This window comes from Hyaena hyaena, unplaced genomic scaffold (assembly GCF_003009895.1).
Source record: "Hyaena hyaena isolate Hyena2069 unplaced genomic scaffold, ASM300989v1 scaffold_757, whole genome shotgun sequence".
NCBI lineage: Eukaryota > Metazoa > Chordata > Mammalia > Carnivora > Hyaenidae > Hyaena > Hyaena hyaena.
The window spans coordinates 766401-793631 of NW_024081392.1; the positions used below are offsets into that span (position 1 = coordinate 766401).

The following is a 27231-nucleotide window of genomic DNA, read 5'->3' on the forward strand; positions in this document are numbered from 1 at the left end:
AATAGTTGCTTTTTCTACCTACATTTTCAAATATAAATATGCCTAATGAAGCCTCAGATGTTTCCTTACTAACCCAGCAACAAGCATGCCAAGCTTATCTTCTGTTTGGATCTAATCAGGCATGCTCAAAAATCTCTCAAGCAAGAATGGCTGCTGGGTGCAAAGATGTCACAGTATTTATTTTCCTGCAAGATGTAGAGTGGGTGACTTTAAATTTTTTATTGTCTTAATTATATGTAATTGTCAGGTTTTTATTGATACTTTGATTACTTATAGGGTATCGATTTATATAAAATTTTTCTATATTGTTTTGTGGTAACATATAATATATTTGGTATAGACACTGCAGCTTTATTTAAGACTGGCCTTCAGTTTCTGTTGGATGATAAGCCATGAAATATACTTAAATTGTATTATCAAACATTTCACTGAGACATAGATGTAACACAATTAGAGTCATACAAACAAATCTGTAGTAAAGCCTACACGGCCATCACTTAGCCAACAGTACGAATAAATTGAAATAAACCAATGGATTTATTCTTTCTCCAGCCTTCCTGGCGTTCTCACTAACTCTCATTCCGTTGGACTTGGGGTAGTTGGATGGGAGGGATTTTGTGTTGTGTGTGCGCCTATACACGTTCCTGTGTGTGCCTGTATATGAGTGCAAGTGTGTGTTTGAGATTAACATACTCATCTTTTTTCCATAGTGCCTACCACAGCTGTGACAATAACTTCTTCAGCTGAGCTGTTCAAAACCACAGTACCAACCACAAGCACTACTTCACAGAAAGGCCCCATGAGCACAACCGTAGCTGGATCACAGGAAGGAAGCAAAGGGACAAAACCACCTCCAGCAGTTTCTACAACCAAAATTCCTCCTGTAACAAATATTTTTCCCCTGCCAGAGAGATTCTGCGAGGCATTAGACGCGAGGGGGATAAAGTGGCCTCAGACACAAAGGGGAATGATGGTTGAACGACCATGTCCCAAGGGAACAAGAGGTATTTCTTGTAAAATGCCAAACATATATTTTTAAATTTAGTAAGTTCGTTCTGAATTACCACTGAAGCGATTTTCAAGGAAAGAAAGACATTTATGATAGCTATCTTTGTTATTATTTTTGTTAGCTTTGGTGGTACAGCATCTGTAGACAACTTAAAGGTTCATAAACTTCAAAAGTTATTTAAGGTCAGGCTGTGAATTACCTCTCCCTCTTAAAGACCTAGGTCAAGCGTGACGTTTTTTGCCCATAGACTCCATTGAGGCTTCTTACAGCTGCCTTTCTCATTACGAATATCATTTTGGACGAGTCCCAAGAAAATCAAGGGCTTTTTGTCTGTTTGCTGTAAATGTCTGATATTTCAATGCTGACTTTATATTTACTGTTTATAATCTGCATTATACCCTACTTTTTGTCAGTTATTATCAACCACTTCCATTAGCGTTTATTCAAAATTTAACATTCAGAGTAGTATCATCCTAGCTGAGTTCCCGAATGCATGCAGAAAAATGGTTTCAATTTCACTGTTGTTTTCTACATCTGTTGTAGGAACTGCCTCCTATCTCTGCATGGTTTCCACTGGAACATGGAACCCTAAGGGCCCCGATCTTAGCAACTGTACCTCACACTGGGTAAATCAGCTGGCTCAGAAGGTTGGTTGGAACCTTTTAATATGATACACATTGGTGATTAAGGGCTTTAACGTCTAACATAAATAATTTAGTTCTGTATGTTAAAACCAGCTTCATTGCTCTTTGTTCAGTATAAAAATAAAAAATTATGCATAGTTTTGTCTGTAAACTATTTGTTCAAAGTTACATATGTTTGGGGGCATGCTGTTTTCTATGTTAAGCTTTTTAATGAATACATACTTGGTTAATTTCATTCATATTTAGTTTATTTTGTTTCTTTTGATGTTTGTAAGACAAATAGTCCATTGGCCTAATAAATCAAATATCATTAAGTTTGCAACTGAATCCACAGAATGCAAGCAGATGTTTATATCACAGATGATTATAATAGAATAAGTAAAAACGACTTTACAAGACATTGGTAACTTTAGTATTACAGTGTAATGCAGTGACATTTCTGTTTCTCTTTCCTCATTTACCTTTCTGAAATGCAAGCAAGTGGTAGACAACACCCCCCAGTATCATAGTGATTGCATTCTGATTAAATTTCTGGATCATTGTAATAAACAAATAAGATTTTTAAATGGCTATGTAAAATTGTAGTAGGGAAATTGAGAGAGCAATCTAAAAGATTTTAACAAAAAGATTTCTAGTTTTCTTTCTTTTCATTTCTTTTAAAGATCTGGTTAAGTATTTCTTTTGTGTCTTGAGGATTTAAGAACCTTTAATAATCTGAAACCAAGAGAAAGTTATTGGTCTCAATTAGTTGCAGATTTCGACATATTTGCAACTATTTCTCTCACCACAACAAAGATACTCGGGAAAAGAACAAGAAGCCACACACAGAACAGGGAGTCATACTGAGATAATATAAATTGTCATTTCAGATCAGAAGTGGAGAAAACGCTGCTAGTCTTGCCAATGAACTGGCTAAACATACCAAAGGGCCGGTGTTTGCTGGAGATGTGAGTTCTTCTGTGAGATTGATGGAGCAGTTGGTGGACATTCTTGATGCACAGCTGCAGGAACTGAAACCGAGTGAAAAGGATTCTGCTGGACGGAGTTATAACAAGGTAGGTAGGAATTTCCTGTTATCAAGTCAGACATTTTATATGGCAGCTCTTGATTCTCCTCGGGTGGGACTGCCAGACCTCTGCCCCCCACCCTTGACATATACTTAGACAAAAAATTTCTAATTTGGCTGGTTCCTCAAGAGAGAATTACAGTTGAGAAAGGAGCAACATGACCCTCCCCCCCAAAAAAAAGAAAGTTAAATATCTGAAGGAGATTTTAGTCGGTGGCAAACATTGCCTGATTGTGGTCAGTACTCCCACTTATGAATGCATTCTCTGCCCTTGGAGAGATTATGTGTTAAACATCGCATACATTCTACTCGCTAATATGTGCAACTCTTACGGTCGCAGCAAAATTGTACCACATAGAGGAATGTTAGCCACTGTAATATTGTTTTCAAATTGCAGGTTTGGGGAGAAGGACAGGTTTCCCTCTCTAAGAGGATAATGTATTAGTACTCTTAATCTTTTCCAATCTAACAAAAATTTGGTAGCTATTTTAACCAGCTATGAAATAAGCATATGGGAGTCATATTAAGCCAAAATCCGTGGCTAATAGGGATTTATAGGGTTAAAAAATAGACATTTTTGTTTCTTTTAACCACATATTTTGGCTCTAGTTTTATCACAGTACTTTGGATTAGCGTATTTAATAAAATGCAGCTATAAACTATAAATATGCAGTTTGGCAGGCAGTGGAAACTCACAAAAATCCAGAGGACTGCCGTGCACAATAAACTTTGAGCTCAGGAACACACACCTAAGTTTTGAGGATTTCTTTTTTCCTCATTTTCAACAGGTAAAGTCTAACCTCTGATTTTCTTTTCTTTTACTAAAAAGCTCCAAAAACGAGAGAAGACATGCAGGGCTTACCTTAAGGTATCTCTCCTGTGCTGTCACCCTGCTTTCTCCCTTCTTCAGCTACCTGCCACGCTTTCTCATCTTGCTGCATGATCCAATGTATTTCAGTCTTTGATAATTATATAATGTGCCCCATATCAGCTGTACAAATGTTGGCTTTGCTCAGGTTTATTACTCTCAGAATAAGCAAATAATTTACTTTTACAATTTTTGCTCTTTCTTCATTTATCCAAACATGCAAGAATTTTAATGAAATATCCTCTGAATTGGAAAGTAATCATCTAGTCTCTTTGTTTCCTGTTGTCATCTCTGTGGATTCAAAAACAACTTGAGTAAAACAGCTATGATATATTCTTGGCAGTTTATCATATCAAAGACTGTAGAGTCATAATGTATGTGCATGAAAAAGTCACTGCTTTCTTATCTCTGTGGTGTACTCTTAAATTAAAGAAAAAAAAAAAGGCTTTGTCCTGAAATTTTTAGGAGTCCTTCCCAGAATCAGGTTGATATGAGGATGGGTTACTAGAAATGAAATATAAATAATGTGACAGTGTTATCAGTATATGTTCTGTGTTGGTTTTTATCAGGCTAATAGAAACAGAAAACCTCTGTGTGGCTCAGAATCCTTGTTCACTCCAGCCGATTCTTCTCCCTGGTATATCCAAGTAATAGGAAGCATGCTGAGGCTGACAGTAGAACTGTGCCATGCTAGTTTTGTGTGATCAAAATAATAGTACCAGATTACATATTGTTTTATTATGTGAATTTTACAGGTTTATTTGGGGGGTATGGTTATTTTCTAATCCTACTCCTATGGGGACCATAACCTTAGTAAATCATATCTTGAAGAACTAATCCATATACATAGGACAACAAAATGAAAAACCTTATAGTTTTGTAGAATAGAGGTTACTCAAAAACCATGACTACCAGCTTTAGTTGCAAGAACTAAAAAAAAAAAAGAAGGGCATGTCACTAGTTTATAATAGACATTGTTGAATCTGAAAACTTTACAGGAGAAAAGGCATTGGGAAAGTCTGTTTTTATGTAGTAAGAGTCTGAATTTCATTTTTAGCCTACTTAATGGGAGCAAAGAAATAACTGCTGAAATGTGTAGAATTTGTCATACTGAAATTTTCAGTTTACCTTTAAGGTATTAGTTAATGTGTGAAATGTAATAATTGGTATGTTGCCCAGGACATATACCTCAGTGGGAAAAGAATAGTCTTTTTTCTTTGGCAGGGAGAGACTACTTAAGGAATATGATTAGGCTAATGATCACTTTTGATTCCACTAGAAAAGTACAAATGGTAACAATAAATAAGGAGTGTTTCAAATTAATAAAAGCATGTCATCAGCAAGTTATGTGTATACGTAGTAGGTTTCAACATGACCTTAATTTCTGACCAGTGTCATTTTCAGTATCTCAAATGAGCTTCTCTGCTCAGATAAGACTAATAAAAATCCTTAAATTACAAATCAGAAGCTGACTTACACTATGCAAATGAAGCGAGTTCCCACTTTGTGACAGAGGATTCATTTGTAACTTAGATTAGAGGCTCCAGTCTGTATTTCTTGGTGACTAATGAATCTGGCCTCAGCAGACCAATTTCTGTTCCACTCTAGTTAATGGCTGCAGCAGTAGCACTGTGAGCATTTTGACTATTCTATCTCCCATTAGAGAGAGAAAAAAGCCTTTAATGCTACTTGGAAGTATCTTCCACCTGCCAGGAAGGTCGTGGTGGCTCACAAGGCAGACAGAACGAGGATATTAAGATGGATTAAGCTAATTAATCTTACTCTGACAGTAGCTTCAAACAACTTTTCCCCCTGCTTATTCCAATATCGTACCTCAAACTAGCAATTTTTGTTGTTGTTCTTTGCACGGTGTATGTTCTTTTCCCTCCGTGATTACCAGTAGATCAAAACAATTTATATATGGCCTTAATGACATATTATGACTAGGTAAATGGAATAGAGTAAATAAACTTAGTGATTTCAGGAATCCAATTCTTAGTCAGTTGTAGTATCAACTACAGCTGTAGTATCAACACAAAAGCCTGCCTTCAATTGCTTAACTGACTGGATTATATTTTATTTAATGTTATTTTGCATGGTAATAAATTAAATCTACAAATATGAACATTTACAACTTGGATGTTTATGAAGACTTTATTCTACATTTCTCTTGTCATTAAGTTCGTAGTATAAGGCTTTAAATATTTTGATTGTTCTCTTGATTCTTTTAAAAACAGATCATTGTTTATGAACTAAGGTAGACTCAAGTGTTTTCTAGCTGGACAGGGAATTGGAAGAGTGAAATGCACACAGATAATTTATAAACTTTGAAACCATCTTGTTTTTTTCCCAATGGTAATAAATAAATGGTTATAAGGCACTAATTTGGTTATTATTTTAGTTCACGTTCGAAAGGACAGTGTGGTTTAACTTCCAAGCATGATTGTCAGGCTGTTCCAGAGACCTCAGTGTTTTCTATTTAGAAGATTTAAATCTTGAGTTTATAAGTAGGAGTGACATACATGTAAGAGTAACACCTCAGGTTAAGAGCTGACATTGGTTGTACTTCTCTTCGACAATTGAGATATTATTAGATAATTATATATAAGCCACCTTTTTACATTTACCATTAAAATCAAATAGTAGTCTACTAATCTTCAGCTGTATTTTGAGATAGTAAGATATGCTTCACGTAGGCCAGGTGTATGTTGTTTAGGTGTTCTTCCATCTTTAAATGAGAATAAACCATCATGACAGATAAATATCACAATTGTCACTAGTCAGTGATTGAAAATCACCTTGGTACTAGAAGCAGTCAAAACTAATGATGGTTTTCTAATGGATGCAGGCAATTGTCGACACAGTGGACAATCTTCTGAGACCTGAGGCTTTGGAATCATGGAAACACATGAATTCTTCTGAACAAGCGCACACAGCAACAATGTTACTCGATACATTAGAAGAAGGTGCCTTTGTCCTGGCTGACAATCTTGTAGAACCAACCAGGGTCTCAATGCCCACAGAAAATATTGGTAAGTGAATGTATTGTCAGGTTTAATTTTGACTTAGAAGATACATGTTTAAGAGAATGACGCTTCTCTACTGAATCCATTATTTCCCAGGGCTAAACTTCTCTTTTGTCAAATTGAAATTTATTGATCACACTTCATAAAATTAATGCAAAAGCCAAAATCTTTCTGTATCTTTTAAAAGTTGGTTTCATGTAGTTTTTTTTTTCCTCAACTGAAAAATCATTAAAGAAGTTTAGAGTACTTAAATGCCAGAATATGGATTGTATAAGTAATGAAAGTGCTTGCTGTGGAACTGTGGAAAATGCTTTTCCATTGTATATAATATGTTCCTAATGAATTTAAATTACTTTCTGGAATGTGTTCTCCCAGTAAAATATTTTAGGCACACAGAATTTCAGCCAAATGTTCATACTAAACACCACTGCCTTCAGGTGAAAATGTGGTCAGCGAACTACATCTCCCATAATGCAGAATATACATGCTTCATAGATTGCAAAATAGCTGCAGATAGTTTTGAAGCACAATTTAGCATTTAAATGCTGGCCATGAGGTAGGAATTCACTTTTGATGATATTTGAAAAATTCGGTAAGTACAGTAGAATTATATTAATATAGGCTTGATTGATTTAGAATTGTTGGTTATTCAAAGAAGTTTAACTCTGATGAAGTTTATAATATCTCTTAGTAAGCAAAAAAGTTTCCCATGCATAAATATAAACAGACAAACAACAAAAAAAGGGAGCATAGATTATCCTTCCACCAAAAAAGTGCATTGGTGCAATAGACATTGAAAGAGCTATGTGGGATCCCATATCTTATTGACCAATTGTGCCTGCCTAAATGTAAATTGTGGTACTTATTATTTTAAAATGCAGAAAATAAAGGTGTATAAATCAGATTATGATAATTGCATTTAAATCCAAAGCCTTAAGTTTATTTTAAATAACTAAATTTTTAGAAAGGAATAAAGTATTATTAAAACCATATGTTTTTGTATGCTCTGAGCTTTGAGAATGATAAATAACTCAGTAACCTCAAATTAAATGAAGTGACAGTATGTAAATTGGCCTGTCACGACCTGGGATACCGGGCATAAGGAACATGTTACTCAACCATAGCCTTAGGAGTGATACAAAATGAATAAAGCTGCTCGTTTCTGTCCAAAACTTTCATTGTTTTTGGTTAATTTATTTGGTAGTCTAATAAGATTCCTAAGATATACATGGAAAAATTCTTCTCAAATGTTCCCAGTAATATACCTATAAGGACAAAAAAGTGGAAATTTGATCATCTTAGAGGATGCATCATAGAAAGTATTATTTGAAGTGGCACGTTTGACCTACATTTGTTTTCAAAATCTTCTAATGGCTATTTTAAAAAAAGAAAACACCTGAAATTTCCCTTTTACACCCTTTCCAATTATGCTGACATATTTGATGGGCCAGGTCGATATGCTGTGCTCCCATCAGCTTCGTGTACACAGGGCATTGTTAGTAGATATTTGAGATATTTCTATGCCACCTTGAGACCTAGTGTGAAACTGTGAATGTCCAGGAATATTTTTTTTCTTTTTATAATTTTTTAAATGTTTTATTTACTTCTGAGAGAGAGAGAGAGAGCTTGAGCAGGGAAGGGTCAGAGAGAGAGGGAGATACCAAATCTGAAACAGGCTCCAGGCTCTGGGCTAGCTAGGCTCCAGGCTCTGGGCTAGCTGTCAGCACAGAGCCCGACACGGGGCTCGAATCCATGAACCGTGAGATCGTGAGCTGAGCTGAAATTGGACGCTTAACCGACTGAGCCACCCAGGCACCCCAGGAATATTTTTTTTCCTAATATCTGTTTTTAAGAGTTCTAAAGGATTACTACTCTTCATGCCTTTTTTAAAAATTTTGCCTAAAAAAGATGGGGTGCCTGGCTGGCTCAGTCAGTAGAGCATGTGACTCTTGATCTTGGAGTTGTGGGATTGAACCCCATGTTGGGTGTAGAGATTACTTTAAAAACTAAAAAAAAAAAAAAAAATTAAAATCTTTAAAAGAAATAAAAAAAGACATGAAGTTTGATATAGAATATAGTACACATACACTTTTAATTTCTAAACTGCAAACAATTTTGTGACAGATATCATCCATGATTTAGTATGAGGAAAGCATTTACCTTTTTCTTAGGATTTGTTCTTTTTTAGACACGAGGACTAAAATAGCCCATTATTCCTTCATGTCCTCACTTTCCCAAAGCTCTTAACTAAATTTAGGGCATGGCTACAATATCTTAGGTTATTAAGACAATTTGATTTTACTCCTTGGTGACTTCTCCTTGAATCCTTAGTTTAACTTTATTGTGTGATTTACCCTTATAATACATGACCTCATAAAAATTGTATAATTATATCTCTTATAATTATATTTGATTATATCTTTTTAAAATCAATTTAGAGGTATAATTTATATATAATAAAGCAGCAGTTTTAAAAGTGAACAGTTGGTGAGTTTTGACAAATGCACACCCGTGTGGAACATCACCTCAGAAGCACCTTTGATTCTCTTGCAGTAGATCTCCTCATACCCCCAGCCCCCAGGGACCACTGGTCTGTTTTCTGTCACTAATTTAGCTTTGCCTTTTCTGGACGTTTAGTTGAATGGCATCATACAATAGGTACTCTTTTTTATCTTGCATTTTCTACACAGAATGTTTTTGAGATTCATCTGTGTTGGTGAGAGCATCAGTAATGCAATCTTTCCTTTCACTGTGTATTTACTCGCTTATTAGGCATTTAGATTGTTTCTACTTTTCCACTGTTATTTATAAAGCTGCCATTTCCCCAAGTGATTGTACTGTTTCACACTCCTAACTGCTATGAAACTTCCAGTTTCTCCACTCCTCAATAACATTTAGGATTGTCAGTCCTTTTAATTTTAGCCATATGAGCAGGTTGTAGTAGCATCTCAGTTTGGTTCTATTTTGCATTTGTGTAATTGCTAAGTTACTTATTGATAGCTGTTCAGCTCTTACATGCTTAGGGCCATTGCATGTATGTTTTGGGGAGGTGTCCATATATTTTGCCTATTTTTATTTGAGTTGTTTGTCTTCTTAATAAAGAGTTCTAAAGATTCCTTGTATATTTACTATACAAGTCTTTTGCTGGATGTAGGTACTGTGAATATTTTCCATCACTATGTGACTTTTCTTTCCATTTTCTTAATAATATCTTAAGAGGAGCAGAATTTTTTCATGTTAATAAAAAATTACCCATCTCCAACAACATCTAGTTAACCCTATTTTACTTGTTCCTGTCACCATTGTATTTCAAAGCAAATTTTAACGTCACATTATAATTATTTCCAATACTTTAATATGTATTCCATGCATTAAAAATATAGTGCCATTGTCATACTTTTAAAAATTAACATAAACAGTTTCAAAAGATAACAAAAGTATGTTTAAATTTACTTGATTTTGGGGGGCATCTCGCTTAGTTGGCTAAACATTCGATTTTTTTCTTAGGCCCTGATCTCATATTTCATGGGTTTGAGCCCCATAGAGGGCTCTCTGTTGTCAGTGGAGAGCCGGCCTTGGATCCTCTGGCCTCCCCGCTCTGCCCCTCGTCTCCTGAGTTTCCTTGTCAAAAATAAACAAACATTTAAAAAATTAAAAAAAAAAAACTAATTTATTTTTTTTTAATTTGTTAATGCTTAATTTGTTTTGACAAATACATTGTATCAAAAGGATACAACCATTCCCTGTGGTATATTTGATACATTGCTTGAGTCATTTCTCCCTGTGTCGTTTCTTTAAACCTTTTTCCTTTTTTTGAAGAAATTGAGCAGATGATGTGTATTATGGAATTTCCCACATTCTCAATTTTAGTTATTTCATCCCACTATATCATTTTGCATAATTGATATATACTGATAATTGGATCTAGAGTCTTGATCAGTCAGTTCAGGTTTATTTGTTCATTTGTTTTCTCCAAGAACTTTTCTATTGCATCCTGCAAAAGAGGCACATATTAGGTTGTTGTTCTTTGTGATCTTATGACTGATTAGGTGGTTTAGGTCTTATCAGTCTAATACATCCATTACAAAATTCCCTATCATTTATTTTTCCAATAGGCTTAGCAGCCAACATGGTTGTCAGTTTGGCTTAGTTATATTGTGGTAACAAAAAGTCACAGCAGCTCTCAACAGCAAAGATTTATATTCCTTCAAGTCACGTCACCATTGAGTCTTGGCTTTGGCCCTGCAACTTGTTATCTTCAGTTGGAGCCATGTTGTTTGTACCCTGGGATCCAGGCTTATGGAACTTAGAATGTGGCTGGTCTTCCTGTATGTTCTCTTTTCTTCCCCTTTCCTCTCATTGCAGCTATTATTTGGTAATGAATTTGAAAAATACAAAGACAGGGAAATATATTAAAATCCTGTCTACAGCACTGGTTGTGAATGAGACTTTCCTAGGAATGAAGTGTATTTGCTGTTAGAAATCTGTGGAACAAAGCATATATTATTTCAAGCATACAGAATATATAGATTAAGAGAACATCTGTATTCTAGCCACCTAGCTGAGCCACACCTGAGTATTGCACCATACTTGCTTCACATTTTGGGGAAGATAGTTCTTTGTAACATATAAATCCTCTGGATCCCCTCCTTCTTGATCAGATCAAGAAGGTTGTAACCATCATTCTTAATTTGTTTGTTAGCATTAGTAATTTTTTTTCTAGTTTTGCTCTATAAGCATATATGTTTAATTGTTGCTTTTTCGAGCACCTGGGTGGCTCAGACAGTTAAGCATCCTACTTCAGCTCAGGTCATGATCTCCCAGTTCGTGGGTTTGAGCCCTGCTTTGGGCTCTGTGCTGACAGCTCAGAGCCTGGAGCCTCCTTCGGATTCTGTCTCCTCTCTCTGCCCCTCCCCTGCTCTCACTCTGTCAATCTCTCTCTCTCTTTGAAAAATAAAAATAAACATTAAAAAATAGTTTTTCATGTTTTTAACATAAATGATTTTATACAAGGTGTATAATTTCTCCTTGCCATTATATTTTTCATGTTTATGCACGTTGATAATGTGCATCTAGTTTTTATTCATTTGATCTAAGAATACACCATAATTATTTTATTGCCAATGATAGATATTTTAGTGGCCTATGCTTTTTAGCTGATAAAAACCTTTGGTGAAGGTTTTTGTATGTCTTCATGCTCATATGTATGTGCCTTCATAGATATCTATGGACACACACCTAGAAATAGAATTTTCGAGGGATGGAGAATGCCCATCTCCAACTTTATTACATACTGCCAAGTTGCTTTCTAATGCTGTTTACCAATTTACATTCTCATCTTTAATACCATTGTTCTTCATCAGTCTCTTTGCTAAATACACTTTGTTATTGACATTAATGTTATCTAATGGCTTTGAATTGATCACATTATGTTTTAATTTGCAGTTCTCAGATTACTTAATGTCTTTATTGGGTATTTTCGTTTTCTCTCTGATGAATTTGTTGTCCACACGTTTTGCCTATGCACTTATTTTACCCATAGCTAATGTATTCTCGACACTGATTTCTTTGTAAATTATATAGTTTGAGAACATGTATTCCTAGCATGCCTTCTCTTTTTTACTTTGGTTATGGTATCTTTTATTTTACAGGATAATGAAGTGAAATTTATCAGTATGTTCTTCTAGGGTAGGGCTTTTTGTATCTTGTTTAAGAAATACTTCCTTGGGGCACCTGGGGCTCAGTCAGTTAAGCATCCAACTCTTGATTTCGGTTTAGGTCATGAGCTCATGGTTCCTGAGATTGAGCCCGCTGAGTTAGGCTGTGCACTTACAGCCCCGGAGTCTGCTTGGGAGTCTCTCTCTCTCTCTCTCTCTCTCTCTCTCAAAAAAAAATTCATGAACTAACATATATATATATTTTTTCCTTTTTGGTATCCTAAAAATTTTCTCTACTGTGTAGTTATAATTGTAACTTTATAAATGATCTTATACTTTAGAAATGACAAAACTTTGCCCTTTTTTACAATTACGTTTTAATCCACCTGAAAATTATTTTTGTTTATGATATGAAAGAAGAAACGATTTGGTTTTTGTTTTCTGAGGTTTTTAAAATAATATTGATAATATGTTGTTTCTGTACTTTTAGTTCATGATTTATTCTTTTCCCCAGTGGTTTGTAATGATATCTGTCGTTTCTATACATGTTAGAAGTATGTTACGCATTGCTCCTTTTGTTTTCGTTTCAATACTGTTAATGTCTGGTAAGTTCTTTAATTTCTGCTCTGTGAGGAATTACTTTAGCTGCTCCTGGCATGTCTTTTCCATGTGAATTTTAAGTCAGTTGTCAAATTCCACAACTGAGAAAATCTTATTGGAAATTTCATTAGAATTAGGCTGATTTTGTAAATTGATTTTGAAAGAAGTATCAGATTTATTTACTTGTTGAGGTCTCCCAAATAAGACCTTGTATAATTCTCCATTTTTTGTTAGGTCTTCTAATAAAGTTCTACATTTTTCCATTCATCTCTTGCATTTTCAAGATGCAGTTTTATTCTTAGATAACTTACACTGTTTGTTTTTATTGTAAATAGTATCCTGGGATGCCTGTGTGGCTCAGTTGGTTAAGCCTCTTACTCTTGATTTAGGCTCAGGTTGTGATCTCATGGGTCCTCAGACTGAGCTCCACCTCATGCTCTGCATCAACAGGATGGAACCTGCTTCGGAGTCTCTTGTGGGAACTCTCGATCACTCTCTGTCTTTCTCTCTATCCCTCTCTCTCCCCCTCCCTCCAGTCATTCCCATCCCCCCTCAAAACAAATAAACTTAAAAAATATAGTAGTTTTAAAAAAAATTACATATTGTCATTGTTTATTGTTCATTGTATAGGATCACATTTGATTTTGCTGACTGCACCCTGGCTAAATTTTTTTTACCTTCAATCATATATAGAGCTCTTAAAATTATAATATAGTTAATTATATTTTCTGTAAATAATAACACTTTGCTTTTTTCTTTAGTCTGTATAACATTTTTCTTGAATTACTGCATTTGCTACTTCTTTTAAGATGATGCTAATAAATAAAACTCCTAACAGGAATCATCCTGATTTTAAAAAGAATGCTGCTTGAGTTTTCCATCATTCTTTGCCTGTCCATTTGGAAAGATAAGCTTTATCTGATAACAAAACCTTTATCTTTGCAAAGGTTTTTTTCTTCTTACTATTTGTAAAGATTTTTTTTTAATAGTTAATTGGGTATTGAAGTTTGTTGAATTATTTTGGTTAATAGTATTTTTCATCTTTAATTTCTTAATTTGGTGAATTACTTTAATGTATTTTGTAATGCCCTTTTGAGTTACACTCAGTATGTAAGGATATTATATTTAAGGTATATATATGATTTATTAAATATTTTGCATCCTGTTACTAAGTGAGAATATTTTTATCATTTCTTTCCCTGTGTTGTTTTATGTATCAACATTATACAAGTCTTGTGAAATGAGTTGAAAAGCATTCTTTTTCTATTTTCTGGAGCAGTCTTTTAAGAATCAGCATATATTTAGCTATCAGTTAATATTTTTAATGGTCATAAATAGACTTTTATTTATTTTAGGCAGGTGTTTTTTGGAAACTTTCCCTTTTATCTATTTTTAAATGTACTTATCTATTGATACAATTTTATTTATTTATATGAAGTTGATTATTGATTCTCTACAAAGATCTGTATTAATGATCCTTTTAAAATTCAAATTATTAATTTTTTACTGTGAACATGATTTTTATACTTTTGTAAATATCTGTTGAACTAAAGCTTGACAATAAATATTTGTTGAATGAAATTAACTCTTTATACAAGTAAGTGTATATTTGGAACTTTTCATGAAAACTCAAAGGATTTCAGTCTTTGTATTCCGTGTTTATGTGGATGACTATAATTATAGTTTTGAAACAAAGTTAAACAGCATTGGTCTTGTTGATTAGGTATGTTCTTAGTGTTATGTATCAGCCTGTTTCCTTTCCATAAGTTTTTGAACGTAGGAATAAAGTCCAGTGGTTGGTAAACTTTTACTATTAAGGCCCAAATAGTATATATTCTAAGCAACTAAACTTCATGGTCTAGTTACAAATACTTAACTGACATTGTAGAAACCAAGCAGCCTTAGACAATGTGTAAATGAGCAAACATGGATATACTCTAATAAAACTTTATTTTCAAAAAGAGGTAGCTGGCCAGATTTAGCACACAGGGTCTATTCTGCACAACTTAGATATGTAAAGATTCTTAGTTACTAGTGAGCTTTTATATTTATTTTAATGGTATAAATGAAACTTTAAAAGTTGTGTGCTTATTACTCATACACTGTTTATATTCATAGGGTAAAATTCAGGAATTAGTTCATGACAGAAGATACAAAACCATGAAAAAATGTTAAGATGATTATACGAAATTTTTTAGAGTTATCAATAAAGGTTTAATGTAGAGTAATTTAGTTCATGATTTTGCTTAAATTTAACAGTAAAGTTTTATAAGTGGAAAAAAAGAAGCAATGGCTTTCTATGCAATTATCATTTGCCTCTTTGTAGTTTAAAGAATGCCCTTCTTCCCCCCCCCCTTTATCTTTTGCTTCATCCAGTTCTGGAAGTTGCAGTGCTCAGTACAGAAGGACAGGTCCAAGACTTTAAATTTCCTCTGGGCATCAAAGGAGCAGGCAGTTCAATCCAACTTTCTGCAAATACTGTCAAACAGAACAGCAGAAACGGTAAGATGGAGCAGAGTCTTTTAAAAATTGACAGGGTTTTTTTGTTCATTTAAACCTGTTAATCCTAAAATGCCGCATATTTGACTTCAAATATAACAATACTGCTTATCATTTAAAAGCAGATTTAAAATAATGCCTTCCTCTTTCCCAAAAAATTTAATCCAAATAAAGAGTCCATAAGGATTCTTCCTTTTTATTCTTCGTTGAATGTATTTTTTTTTATTCGTAAGCATATTTCCCATAAAGGCATGTGACTATTTTTACCTTCCTAGGACTTGCAAAGTTGGTGTTCATCATTTACCGGAGTTTGGGACAGTTCCTAAGTACAGAAAACGCCACCATAAAACTGGGGGCTGACTTTATTGGCCGGAATAGCACCATTGCAGTGAATTCCCACGTCATTTCAGTTTCAATCAATAAAGAATCCAGCCGCGTATACTTGACAGATCCTGTGCTGTTTACCCTGCCACACATTGATGTAAGTTATATATGCTAATGAAGTAGTGGCAGGTTATAAAACCAGTGAGGAAGGAAAGCAAAACTTGACATGCTAGGGATAGAGAGAGGGAATGGGGGGACGGCAAAGAGGAAAGAAAAGACCTTTCCATTTGAATTTCAAATGTTGGACTAGGTCAGAGACATAAGTTTATTTAAGTCTGTGAACATAAAATTAAATGAGCCTGGTTCAGTGATTATTAGAACTTAAGTGTATTCTTAATGAAAGCTAATTCAGTAATCAACAGGAAAATGTAAATGACTGTAATTTGTTTTAGAATGAAAATTAACTCTTACCTTAGCAGCAGGATAGCCTAGTATTAACTGTTAGGACTCTGTCTTTTTAGCACGGCAGACCTTTTTCTTTGTTTGTCTTTCTTCTTTTTGATTTTATTGATCCTGTGCAACACAATTGTGATCAAGAATTGGGTTTTTAAAAATCTAGGCTTGAAGAGAGGTGATGCCTCTGCTGTGCCTTAGAATGAAGTTGGTAGTTTCATCATTATCTTGTGTGGGAAGATTGTCTGCAGAATTTTGGCTTCTGTTACAAGCAGAGTAAATAAATGCCACAGATAGCCAAGTGGATCTCCAGAATTGGCAAAGAAAAATAAATTTGTGCACTATTCTCTTATATCTGCTGCAGTTAGTTCACTCTTTGGGGAAAAAAACAAAAACAAAAAACAAAACCTTGACGATGCTGACATGGCACTTAAAATAAAAATGGGCCCCAAATCGATTTTTAAAATATTTGGTCCTTATAGAATTTTCTCAGAACAAATTCAAGGCTCTAATTTTGTCAGAAAAGAAAAAAAAATGATTTCAATGTACCATCAGTATGTAAAATCATAAGATGGAAATTGTAATTGTGTAAAATGGGTCTTTGGTAATTTAGAGTACACTTTAGAGTGTTTCGGACTATAAAACCCCTTTTAAGTTAGATATCTGCCTTGTATAACATAGTCTACAATTTTGCTGATGAAAACTTTATAGTCCGAAACATGCAAAGTTTAATCTAAATTACCTTTTACACATATTAAACAATTGCTATTGCCATCTTAGAGTGTAAAATCCTAATTTTATCTTGTCATTTTATTTCCCAGCCTGACAATTATTTCAATGCAAACTGCTCCTTCTGGAACTACTCAGAAAGAACTATGATGGGATATTGGTCTACCCAGGGCTGCAAGCTGGTTGACACTAATAAAACTCGTACGACGTGTGCATGCAGCCACCTAACCAATTTTGCAATTCTCATGGCCCACAGGGAAATTGCAGTAAGTATTTGCACTTCTAATTAGTTGCAGAGAAAAACCTCAGAGATTCAAAACAGCTTGGGTAACAGTCCTTTGGGTGCTTATCGGAACTGAAAAGCAAACAAAGTAGTGTGGATTTCTGATTGTTTCTACACTGTCCATATATTTTAGGAAGTCATGGCCCTATATTTATTGTTACTTCTCAAAATCTGCTTTACAGACTCATTCTAAGTTTTTCTCCTTTGGGCAGGTGTTCGGCAGAGGTAGTTGGGGATTTAAAAAATGAGCAGAAATAGGTCGTACAAATGAGACCGAGGACTCTAAAAGTTAACACATATTCCCCATGTTGAATGTCTGAATCTCATTTTACAACTTTGGCTTTAAGTTTTCCTAACAACTTTGCACACTGTGCAAAACTGCAGATTTTGAAAGGGCAGGATAACTTCTGGAATGTTCTTTGTGTTCCTTTCTGTGATTAAGAGAATGATAGCCAGAAGATAAAACATTTTAAGAAATAATAGCGTGAAAACTCTCAGGTCTCTTGTGTACTTGACTCTTAATATAGAAATCAATGTGAAAAGTCAAAGGGAAGAAAATAGACACGTAAAATTTTGTTAGCCAGGAAAGTCATTAAGATACCAATGATTGTTTTATCGTACTGAGTATCCTTTATTCTATTATATAAATATTCTTCTGTGTTTCTGTAGGTAATTATTTCAGTCATTATTTTGAAATAATTGGGCTCATACACTGTTTTGTAGGTAAAATCTTCCACTTTCGTAGGTCATTCTTTGGATATAAAAGTTAATGAGATAATATTGAACTCTGTTACACGATCAAGTTTGCTTTTTAGTTTTGAACCTTCTTTGAACACATAAGAATATTCACAGAGTTTATTAAAGAGTTTATTAAAAGATGAGCTTGTAACATGTGAAAGCTATCTTACCTTGAGTAGATATAATGCAGAAATACTAATGTTCCTCATATTATTTTTATTTTCAGTACAAAGATGGAGTTCACGAATTACTCCTTACAGTCATCACCTGGGTGGGAATTGTCATTTCTCTTGTTTGCCTGGCTATATGCATCTTCACCTTCTGCTTTTTCCGTGGTCTACAGAGTGACCGCAATACTATTCACAAGAACCTTTGTATCAACCTTTTCATTGCGGAATTTATTTTCCTAATAGGCATTGACAAGACGAAATACATGGTAAGTACCCCTTCAGCTTACTGCCCTTGGATATCTGAAAATTACTCTAACAGGTATGAATCGACACATGGTGTTGATATTGATATTTGACCTGTAAGTTAATATAGTCAAAAATGATGATATTGGAGGATAATTTGTAATAAATTAAAAGAGAATGCTGAGGTCATTAATTATTATTGTTATGAGTTAATTCATTTCTTGTATCAAGGTGCAGTAGCATTTTTTCTGGGTTATTATTAAGACGTGATGAATAGAAGAATGCTAGGGATACTGCTGTGAAAAGATCCTATTTTTACTGTTTTCATTTTGGTTATGGAGTCATTCTGACCAGTGATCATTTCTTCATCTTCTAGCAGTTTGTTCATCACCACGAGGTCTCAGTGTCAGTACTACATAATTAGTTAATGCTTACCCTCTATTCATCTGCTCTAGGACAAATTTAAGAATGCTCCACATACCACAGGAAAATAACATTAGGAATTAGAGCCAGGATATTTGTCATAAAAGTGAATTTTTAAATTCTGCTATTGAAAAAATAGAAATAATATATTATATTTAGAACAACTGTTCTAAAGATGTATGGAACAAATCTATAAGTAAAATATTCGGATTTAATAATAGATAATTCTAGAAGAGAAAGTAAGGTATGTTTTCTTATTTGCACTTAATTTCACTAAAAATAGTTATATCTTACACTGACCAGATTTCTAGCACACCTGGCCTTATAGTCTATAGCATTCTCTTCAGATTTGGCAGGGTTTAGAACTCATTTCCATTTATTTAAAAAAAAAAATAAACAGTAGTTTCTTTTATGTATTTTAAAGACAATGAGAACTATCAGTGAATATTGTATAATTGTGTGAGTAGTCTGTATTCATGTGTCCTCTTTTGTGCCTTTTGTTCTTTTTCTTTATAGATTGCTTGTCCAATATTTGCAGGACTTCTACACTTTTTCTTTTTGGCCGCTTTTGCTTGGATGTGCCTAGAAGGTGTACAGCTCTATCTAATGTTAGTTGAAGTTTTTGAAAGTGAATATTCAAGGAAGAAATATTATTATGTTGCTGGTTACTTGTTTCCTGCCACAGTGGTTGGAGTTTCAGCTGCTATTGACTATAAGAGCTATGGAACAGAAAAAGCGTAAGTAATTGCAAGCGACCTGAGTGTTTTTCAAGTGAATAATTTTTTAAAGCCTGTTAGCTGTCAGTGAGGGGCCCTGACAGACTAAAATAGCATCTGAAAGCTTTATTGGTAAGAGAATGGGCATGCCGTGCACAAATTACAATCAAGTCTTTTGTAATTTTCTAGGTTCAGAGGATTTGTACTCTAGTGAGGCAGATTCTAAATTATGGACTTTCTTTTTAACACAAAAGATTGACCTGAAACAAATTGAAAAAGTAAATAACTTTCTGGCCTTAGAAAGATATTAAGTAAAAATTCTTCTGAACTTAAAGCATCTGACAGGTTTAACTACTCAGTTTTAACCTAATGCTTCATTAGCTCTCTTTGTGCAGCCGACCCTCTAGCTAACTCTTATTCTGAATTGTGACAGTAGCGCATTCCATCCCATATGTTCTACTTTGATAATATTTTATCAGGCTGTTGAAAGGATTAAAATAAGTCACTGTCTTTCATTTATAAAGTATATAGATATTTATGGAAAATGACAGAAGGTAGACATAGCCATGTTTCTAAGGATTTTATTTGCTAGAGGCATGAATTTACCTTCCAATTCTGTTTATTTTTTCCTTTGATAAAATTAGTTATATAAAGATTCCTAGGACTAAAGAAAGCTTTTTGACTATACAGATGATGAAAGACAAATAAAAGAAATTCAGTGGGGATTCAATGTTATATGAAAAATGAACCACTAAGTAAAATCTGTCTTAATAAATGTATGCATCATTTACTCTAATACTAGATGAGTGCTATGCTTTGATTTTTTTTTTATCTCATATTCATCCATCCCAATTGAGGTATTATATTTATGCTGTACTGTTTTGAAACAAACATAACAGCTGAACATTTTGTTTGTGATGTTCCATAGGGTTAAATGCTGTAGCTCAGATACAGATCTGATAGGCAAATTTTGAAGATAAGAAGTTTAAAATGATGAGACAATTTGGAATATCGAGTTTCAAGTTTTTCTTAGTAAAGTTAGAGATCGTATGCATCAGGGACTGGGTGTTGTGGGGTTCCTTCTTCTCCTCATACAAGCATGATAATGTACACCTTTACCAAATTTAAAAACTGAAATGAAAAATAGTAGGTTGAAATAAATAAATTATTATTGTTTACATCAAAGCCAGCTCAGAGTTATTAAAATTATTCTTACCTTGAAAAATGAATTTTCAAAAGCACATGTAAAGATAGTTTTCATTAGATTTTAAAAATTCAGTGTTTTTGTAATGTTGAGGATCCATTGAAACTACTTAATACGTACTCTTCTTTTCATGATAGTTGCTGGCTTCACGTTGATAACTATTTTATATGGAGTTTCATTGGACCAGTTACCTTCATTATTCTGGTAAGCAGACTATTTTCCCTTCATTTTTAGCTTGCTCCTTTCTCAGTGCTATTGAAACAGGGGTAATTGGTTTTATTGTTAATTTATCTATGCTTTCAAAGATTTATAAACATATCTAGTCTACAGGGTAAAATTATAAAGTATATTTTAAATGTTATGCCATTAATGAGAGTTTATATATTGCTGATTAGTAGTATTTCTGAAAAATCCTCTTTCCTCTGAAAAGTACTTTTTCTTATTTAATTTAGTTTGCTACGGTGTGATGTCATAATTTAAAAAATATATCTATATATAAGCCATGTTAAGATCACATGATTTTAGCCTAGTTTAATAATTAGTAAGGAATAACTGAAATGTATATTTGTTACTAAGTTTTTTGTTTTTGTTTTTGTTTTTGCTAAGCGTTTTAGTTGAAGGAAGTTATGTCTCCAAAACCTGTAATATTAGCCCTGTGCCAAGTTATGTGGCATTTATAAACTAAATGAATGTTTTATGGAATTGAAAGAATATTAGCTTAATATTTATTATATTAATTTCCACGTAGTAATTTAGGACTTTTAAATAAATATCTATACTCTAAATTCTTTTTGGGGAAAAAAAGATTTTTAAGCTTAGATTACTAAATGAATATTAAATCACTTTTAAACTCATTGGAAATAAAATTACTTTTCTAAGAGGTTAAAATTCCAAATAAAAATACTAGTCTTTAAGAAATATAAAAAATAAATAAATCTGATACAAGTTAACTATAGTGACATTAAGGTGTTTAACTGCTCATATTACCATTAGTCAAATATTTGAAATATAGTTGAAATAAAAGGATGTAGCTAAAATATTTGGATTTCAATATTTAAAACTTTGAAAAGGAAACATAAGCAAGTTTAAACATTGCCTTTATCTTTTAAATACCTATTTTAAGGACCTTTTTCTTCTTAAAAAGAAATGACGCAAATGAGCTTATTAGGATATTACTGTAGTTAACTACTGTTTCATAAAATTGAGAAAAAAAATTTAGTAGTTCAAGGAAACTTAAAACTACTTCAAGTGTATTTACTTTTGTCCTTAAAAGGAATTCTATACAAAGCAAAATGAATATTTGAGGTGAATGCCTATGTGAATCGAACCAGTGAAATATTTTCAAGCGTTCCCAGAAAAGCTGATTTCTCATCAGAATTCTTCAATCCAAATGATTGCCCCAGTTTTTGTTGTTGGTGTAAGTTGACGTAGCCTAAGCCATTCTTGAAATAAATGGTAAACAGCTGACCTGAAGTGGCATGATCCTTATAGACATAGGCATCTCTTTTTTCCCCTGAGCCCTTGGCTGATAGTGATACTTTGAAAATTGCAGAGACCATTTTAGGGGTATTTGGTCTATAAATGTATCATGTGTTAACTTCTGTTGTGCTACAGTTTTGTTTATTTCTATCTGAAAATAAACACTGACTTCAGAGTATTAAATTTTTCACTTGGCCAAAAGATTTTAATGTTCACATATACTCAGCTTCTAGTAAGAAAAGAAGTAAAGCACATTTTATTAGATTGCCCACTCACAGTGTGAGCCTACTATTATTTATTAGTCGTCATCATTATTACTCTGTACCAAATAATTTAGGTTGAAAGGTGAAGGGTTTTTGAGAACAGTGTTCTCAACTTTAAAAAACAAAAACAACCAGCTAGCTCTTTTGACAGTAAAGATCCTATAGCCGTAATTCTCCTGTAACTTCTTTGCCCTCTAATTATCCTAACACAAAGAGACAAAGAGTGGTAAAGAAGTGTAAAACATCTTGCATGTAACCTAAATTGAGATAAGGTATGATATGATTGAACAGCACATTTGTTGAATATTAATATACTTATATATATCCTGATAAGGGATATTTAAAAGTCAGGCAGACACAAATCTTAATAAGTTATATCGTATTCTACCCTGTTAAGGAGTACTCTTACAACAAAAGTTACTTATTAATATTCCTGGAAAGTATAGTTTTGCATTTTCAGCTTTTCTGAATTGGGGCCATTTAATTTGGTAGTATTAAATAAGTGTACGTTTTTAATCATGTTATATGAAGAAAAATAACATGCTATAGATGATAAAACTACTTGCTTCTGTATTTCTATAGACTGTCTTGCCTACAGGCACTAGAGTTATTATATCTATGAGAAAAGTGCTTGTAAGTAATGAGCAGTGGGAAACCATTAGTATGCCTGAAATGGTTTAATGAAAGCTTGGATCATGACACGTCAGGAGCTGTTCTTATCATTTGGACAGCTCCATCTGCATCGTTAATAATTAATTCAGTTCAGTAAGAGTTCAGCTCACACACTCATTTAGAAGTCTTCTTCAGAGAACACCTCTCCGGCTGCTAGTCCCAGGGAGAAATAGGTTTCTGCTTGGCTAACAGCAAAGATCTAGAGATACAAGTGCAGTTTTAGAGTTGCATTTGCCAGGTAGCAAAAGCTCCAGGGAGGACAAAAAGGGTCAGAACATGTGCAGTTCAGTTAGGTTACTTCAGAGTGGTGTTTCTGTTCTTCTGTCTTATCATATCCATGTCAGCACTGCAAGCTGTGGAATGAATTTTAAGCTGCTAAGCTTAGACGGATGTGATTCAATTGAGCAGGCTGACGACTGTAAAACAAACTGTGCATTCCTATAACCGGTGGTACCTTTTTCTTTTTGTAAACTTCTTTGTGCCTTGGTGTCATCAGTATAGGTGATGATTAGCTATGCCATATCATTAAGGAGAGAATTTTATCAACAAATTATACTGGCAGATTATTTATACAGTAACTTATGAAATTATTATTTAGAGAAAGGTAAAAGAGTGTCATTTGTCATTAGAAGAGAAGCAATGTCCATTTGGTGATTTACTCTATTTAGCTGAATAGGAAAAATGTGTTTCTTCTGAATTTGCTTGCTCTTGCACATAGAATTCTATTAGGAGTATCCATCCGGTGTGTATACACACACACACACACACACACACGCAGAGCAGAGTTAAAATCTGATTAATTCCTGGATGAATTGCCTCACCTCTAAAATTAATCATCAGTATGGGCATTTAGGCTAGTGGGTTGACATATACTATATAAAACAGCCCTACTACTGTACCCACTAGTGGCTTCTATCTGGATGGTTGAGTAATGACATGCACTTCCCAGGTTGAGACAAATCTTTGTGGACACGGTTATAATTCCATCTCTTTCCTTTCTGACAGATGCATAGCATCAAAGTATGTACTATCCCAAAATCTGTACTATGTTTAAATGTAGTAGTATTTATGTTACAAAAAAAAAAAAAAAAAAAAAACAAGTGGACAAAAATGGCTCCATTGGAATTTGAGGGAGGAAGAGCAGCACATGGAGGTCCAGCTTTTTGTATGCTTTCCTGTAAGAAATAGCGGAAAATTCCAGTTGATGGTTGGGATTTTATTTCATTTTTAAATGCATACCAAATACAGGAAAGTAAATTGGGAAGAAATAAAAGTGAGGAGAAAGAAATCACTTACTCTAATCAGAAAGAAAAAAACCCAGAAGTTTATGGCCATAAAGAGCCATAATGCAAAGAAGGGGAAATGCAAAGGGGAAACAAGTACAAAGAAGGAAGAACTCAGATTTTCAGTTGGTACTTCATTTGAAACTAACTTTTTTTTGCCTTTAAGTGACTATTTTGTATGATAGATTTAACCAGAGATATTTCTTTTTGCCCTTCAATTTCTTGTTCTGATTCCCTTAGTTACATTTTAAGAGAACAAGGAAGGAGAAGGGAGAGGGGAATAAAACACGTATTGAAATATTTTACTGTACAAAATCATGACTCCTATCAAGAGTGTATCACATAGCCAACAATATTTTTTCTATGAAAATGAATATATTTACCTTTTTTAGCAATGGAGGCAAAAAAGAACTCTTAAACCTCATTTTAAAAAGTTATATATACTTCGAGATTCGTTCTGTTTAATTTCAGAAAGGATTTCACTGACATGCATTTCGGTGATAATATATTAAAATGCTGAGTACCGAAATGACATGTGTCTTTTTCATTTTTTTAATAAGCCTAATACATTGTTGGTGAAATTTTTATTTTATTTAATTTTTTCATTTTTAAAAATTTTTTAATGTTTATTTATTTTTGAGAGACAGGAGAGACAGAGCATGAGCAAGGAAGGGTCAGAGAGAGAGAGAGAGAGAGAGATTGAGAGAGATAACACACAGAATCTGAAGCAGGCTCCAGGCTCTGAGTTAGCTGTCAGCACAGAACACGATCTGGGGCTCGAACCCACGGACCGCAAGATCGTGACCTGAGTCTAAGTCGGACGTGTAACTGACTGAGCCACCCAGGCGACCCGGATTTTTTATTTTTAATGTGGAACTGGGGAAAAGAAAATACCTCAGTTTATCATTTTTTTCAACTTTATATTATGGGTCACAATATGTCTCACATGTCTTTTTTCATAAATACTTTGTCTTGAAATGATGGTATTTTGTCACGTTGAAGATACCATTGCTTCATTTTTTCTATATTTTCGAGTCATATTTCAAACTCTAAACTAGTATTGTATTTAACCATAAATTTCTTGGCAACCTAAATATTAGTGCACTGATTATAATTCTTGTTTAGTTTTTTTTTTTAATTGGAGAACTCACAGACACTTTTTAAATAATCTTAGAGCAAAAATCCTTCTGTGGTTTTATGATTATTTTTCACATATTTTTAATTGTTTTAAAAGAAACTCACTTTTAAGACATCATTTTGAAACACTCTTTTTAGACCCAATTTTATGGGCTTGTGTGATGTTTAGCTATGTGAGTAGAACACAAACAGGTTTGAGAAAATAGAACTGTTAAATATACAGTTTGCCTCATAGGAGTAGACATACTTGGACATTGCAGCCATTTGCTGATTATGGGATGGTAGTGTTTTTCAAAGAAGAAGAGAAATAGCTATTCTAGCAAGCCAATCAGGTAGAAATCATTAGAAGAGGGCACCTCTTCTGTTCAGAATTTCTTTGAAGTTGTATTTTATATATTAATTTACTTATTGTTTATCTTCAACTCATTCATCAACTTGATTTCTAAAATGGATTACTCTTCATAGAAGTAGAACCCTTTATAAGTGTAAATAAGATATAAATAAATATAAAACTAGTTTAATTTTGTTTTGTTAGGAAACTCTTAATTTTCTCACCAGAATAAATTGGTTAATTTTATTTGTAAAGATACTGGGCTATGGAACCAGTGCACAGTATATTGAACCTAAGCAGTATTTGGCAAGGTACTTAAACTTAACATCTCAGAATGTAAAATGGCGCTCCAAGTGCTTCCTGTTACCTCTGGAGATAGGATTATCGGTTGTTGTTGGTTTTCCCATAGTTTTCTGAACTTGTATGTATTTTGAGTATATTATATTTGTAACTAGAAAGAAGCACTAAACACATATATGATGTTACAAAAAATCTCAGTAAGGTGAGGAGAGAGGAAGGGGAGATGTATCTAACATTCTGTTTCTTAAAGATTAAATAAGAGATGTTTCTGTGTCACATTCAACTTGGTTAGTCCTCAGTCTTTAAAAAAATGGCTTTGTATCATATATTTTAAAATGTGTATTTATTTTTGAAAGAGAGAGAGAGAGCACAGGCTGGGGAGGCAGAGAGAGGGGGACTGAGATCATGACCTTAGCTGAAGTCGGATATTCAATCGACTGAACCACCCAGGCACCTGGCTTTGTATCATATTTAAGCTTTAATTCTGTGTTTCTATAAATAGATTTTGTTTTTGTTTCCAATGTTACTGGAAAATGTGTTACTTCTTAACAGATTGTTAATTCTTAACAATTATCTAATTGTCTTCATTGAAAAATATGTTGGGATGTGTTCATCCTCAAGATTTCACATTTTTTACTCATTTTCTTTTAATAACAAAATACATTATACATCTACATCTTTTCACATTCACATTCTTTATTTTTCTTATAATTTATACATTATAGTGGATAGCTTTTTTCTTTCCTGTAATGTACTACTACTGCTATTATATTATTCCTGAGAGAATAATTAACATGCTTAGAAAGTGTTGAACACCAAATTGTGGCCCTATATGCTTCAGGAAATTGTGTAAGAAAAGGAAGAGGGACGAAACAGCACTAGGTCCAGAATTAGGGAGTGAGAGAAATAAATGTTTATATTAGGATATTCAAAAAGAAAGGTTGAGGGGCGCCTGGGGTGGCTCAGTTGGTTAAGCGTCCGACTTCGGCTCAGGGCATGATCTCACATTTCGTGGGCTTGCGCACCGCATTGGGCTCTGTGCTGACAGCTAGCTCAGAGCCTGGAGCCTGCTTCAGATTCTGTCTGTCCCTCTCTCTCTCTCTCTCTCTCTCTC

The 27231-nt window shown here is 33.8% G+C and overlaps 1 protein-coding gene across 7 annotated transcripts in view; it reads left to right on the plus strand.

Annotated features, from left to right (window-relative positions):
• Nucleotides 1–27231, plus strand: part of ADGRL2 (adhesion G protein-coupled receptor L2) — a 189021-nt gene that overhangs the window by 146877 nt on the left and 14913 nt on the right. For 6 of the 7 annotated variants that reach the window (XM_039218406.1, XM_039218409.1, XM_039218411.1 and 3 more), the window contains exons 6-15: nt 711–1004; nt 1553–1656; nt 2523–2708; nt 6436–6619; nt 15247–15372; nt 15645–15850; nt 16968–17141; nt 18123–18332; nt 19249–19469; nt 20790–20856. In XM_039218406.1, coding sequence (XP_039074337.1) covers nt 711–1004; nt 1553–1656; nt 2523–2708; nt 6436–6619; nt 15247–15372; nt 15645–15850; nt 16968–17141; nt 18123–18332; nt 19249–19469; nt 20790–20856 — 1772 coding nt within the window. Of the gene's footprint in view, nt 1–710; nt 1005–1552; nt 1657–2522; nt 2709–3548; nt 3588–6435; nt 6620–15246; nt 15373–15644; nt 15851–16967; nt 17142–18122; nt 18333–19248; nt 19470–20789; nt 20857–27231 lie in introns of all 7 variants that reach the window. The other variant, XM_039218413.1, reaches the window with a different exon arrangement.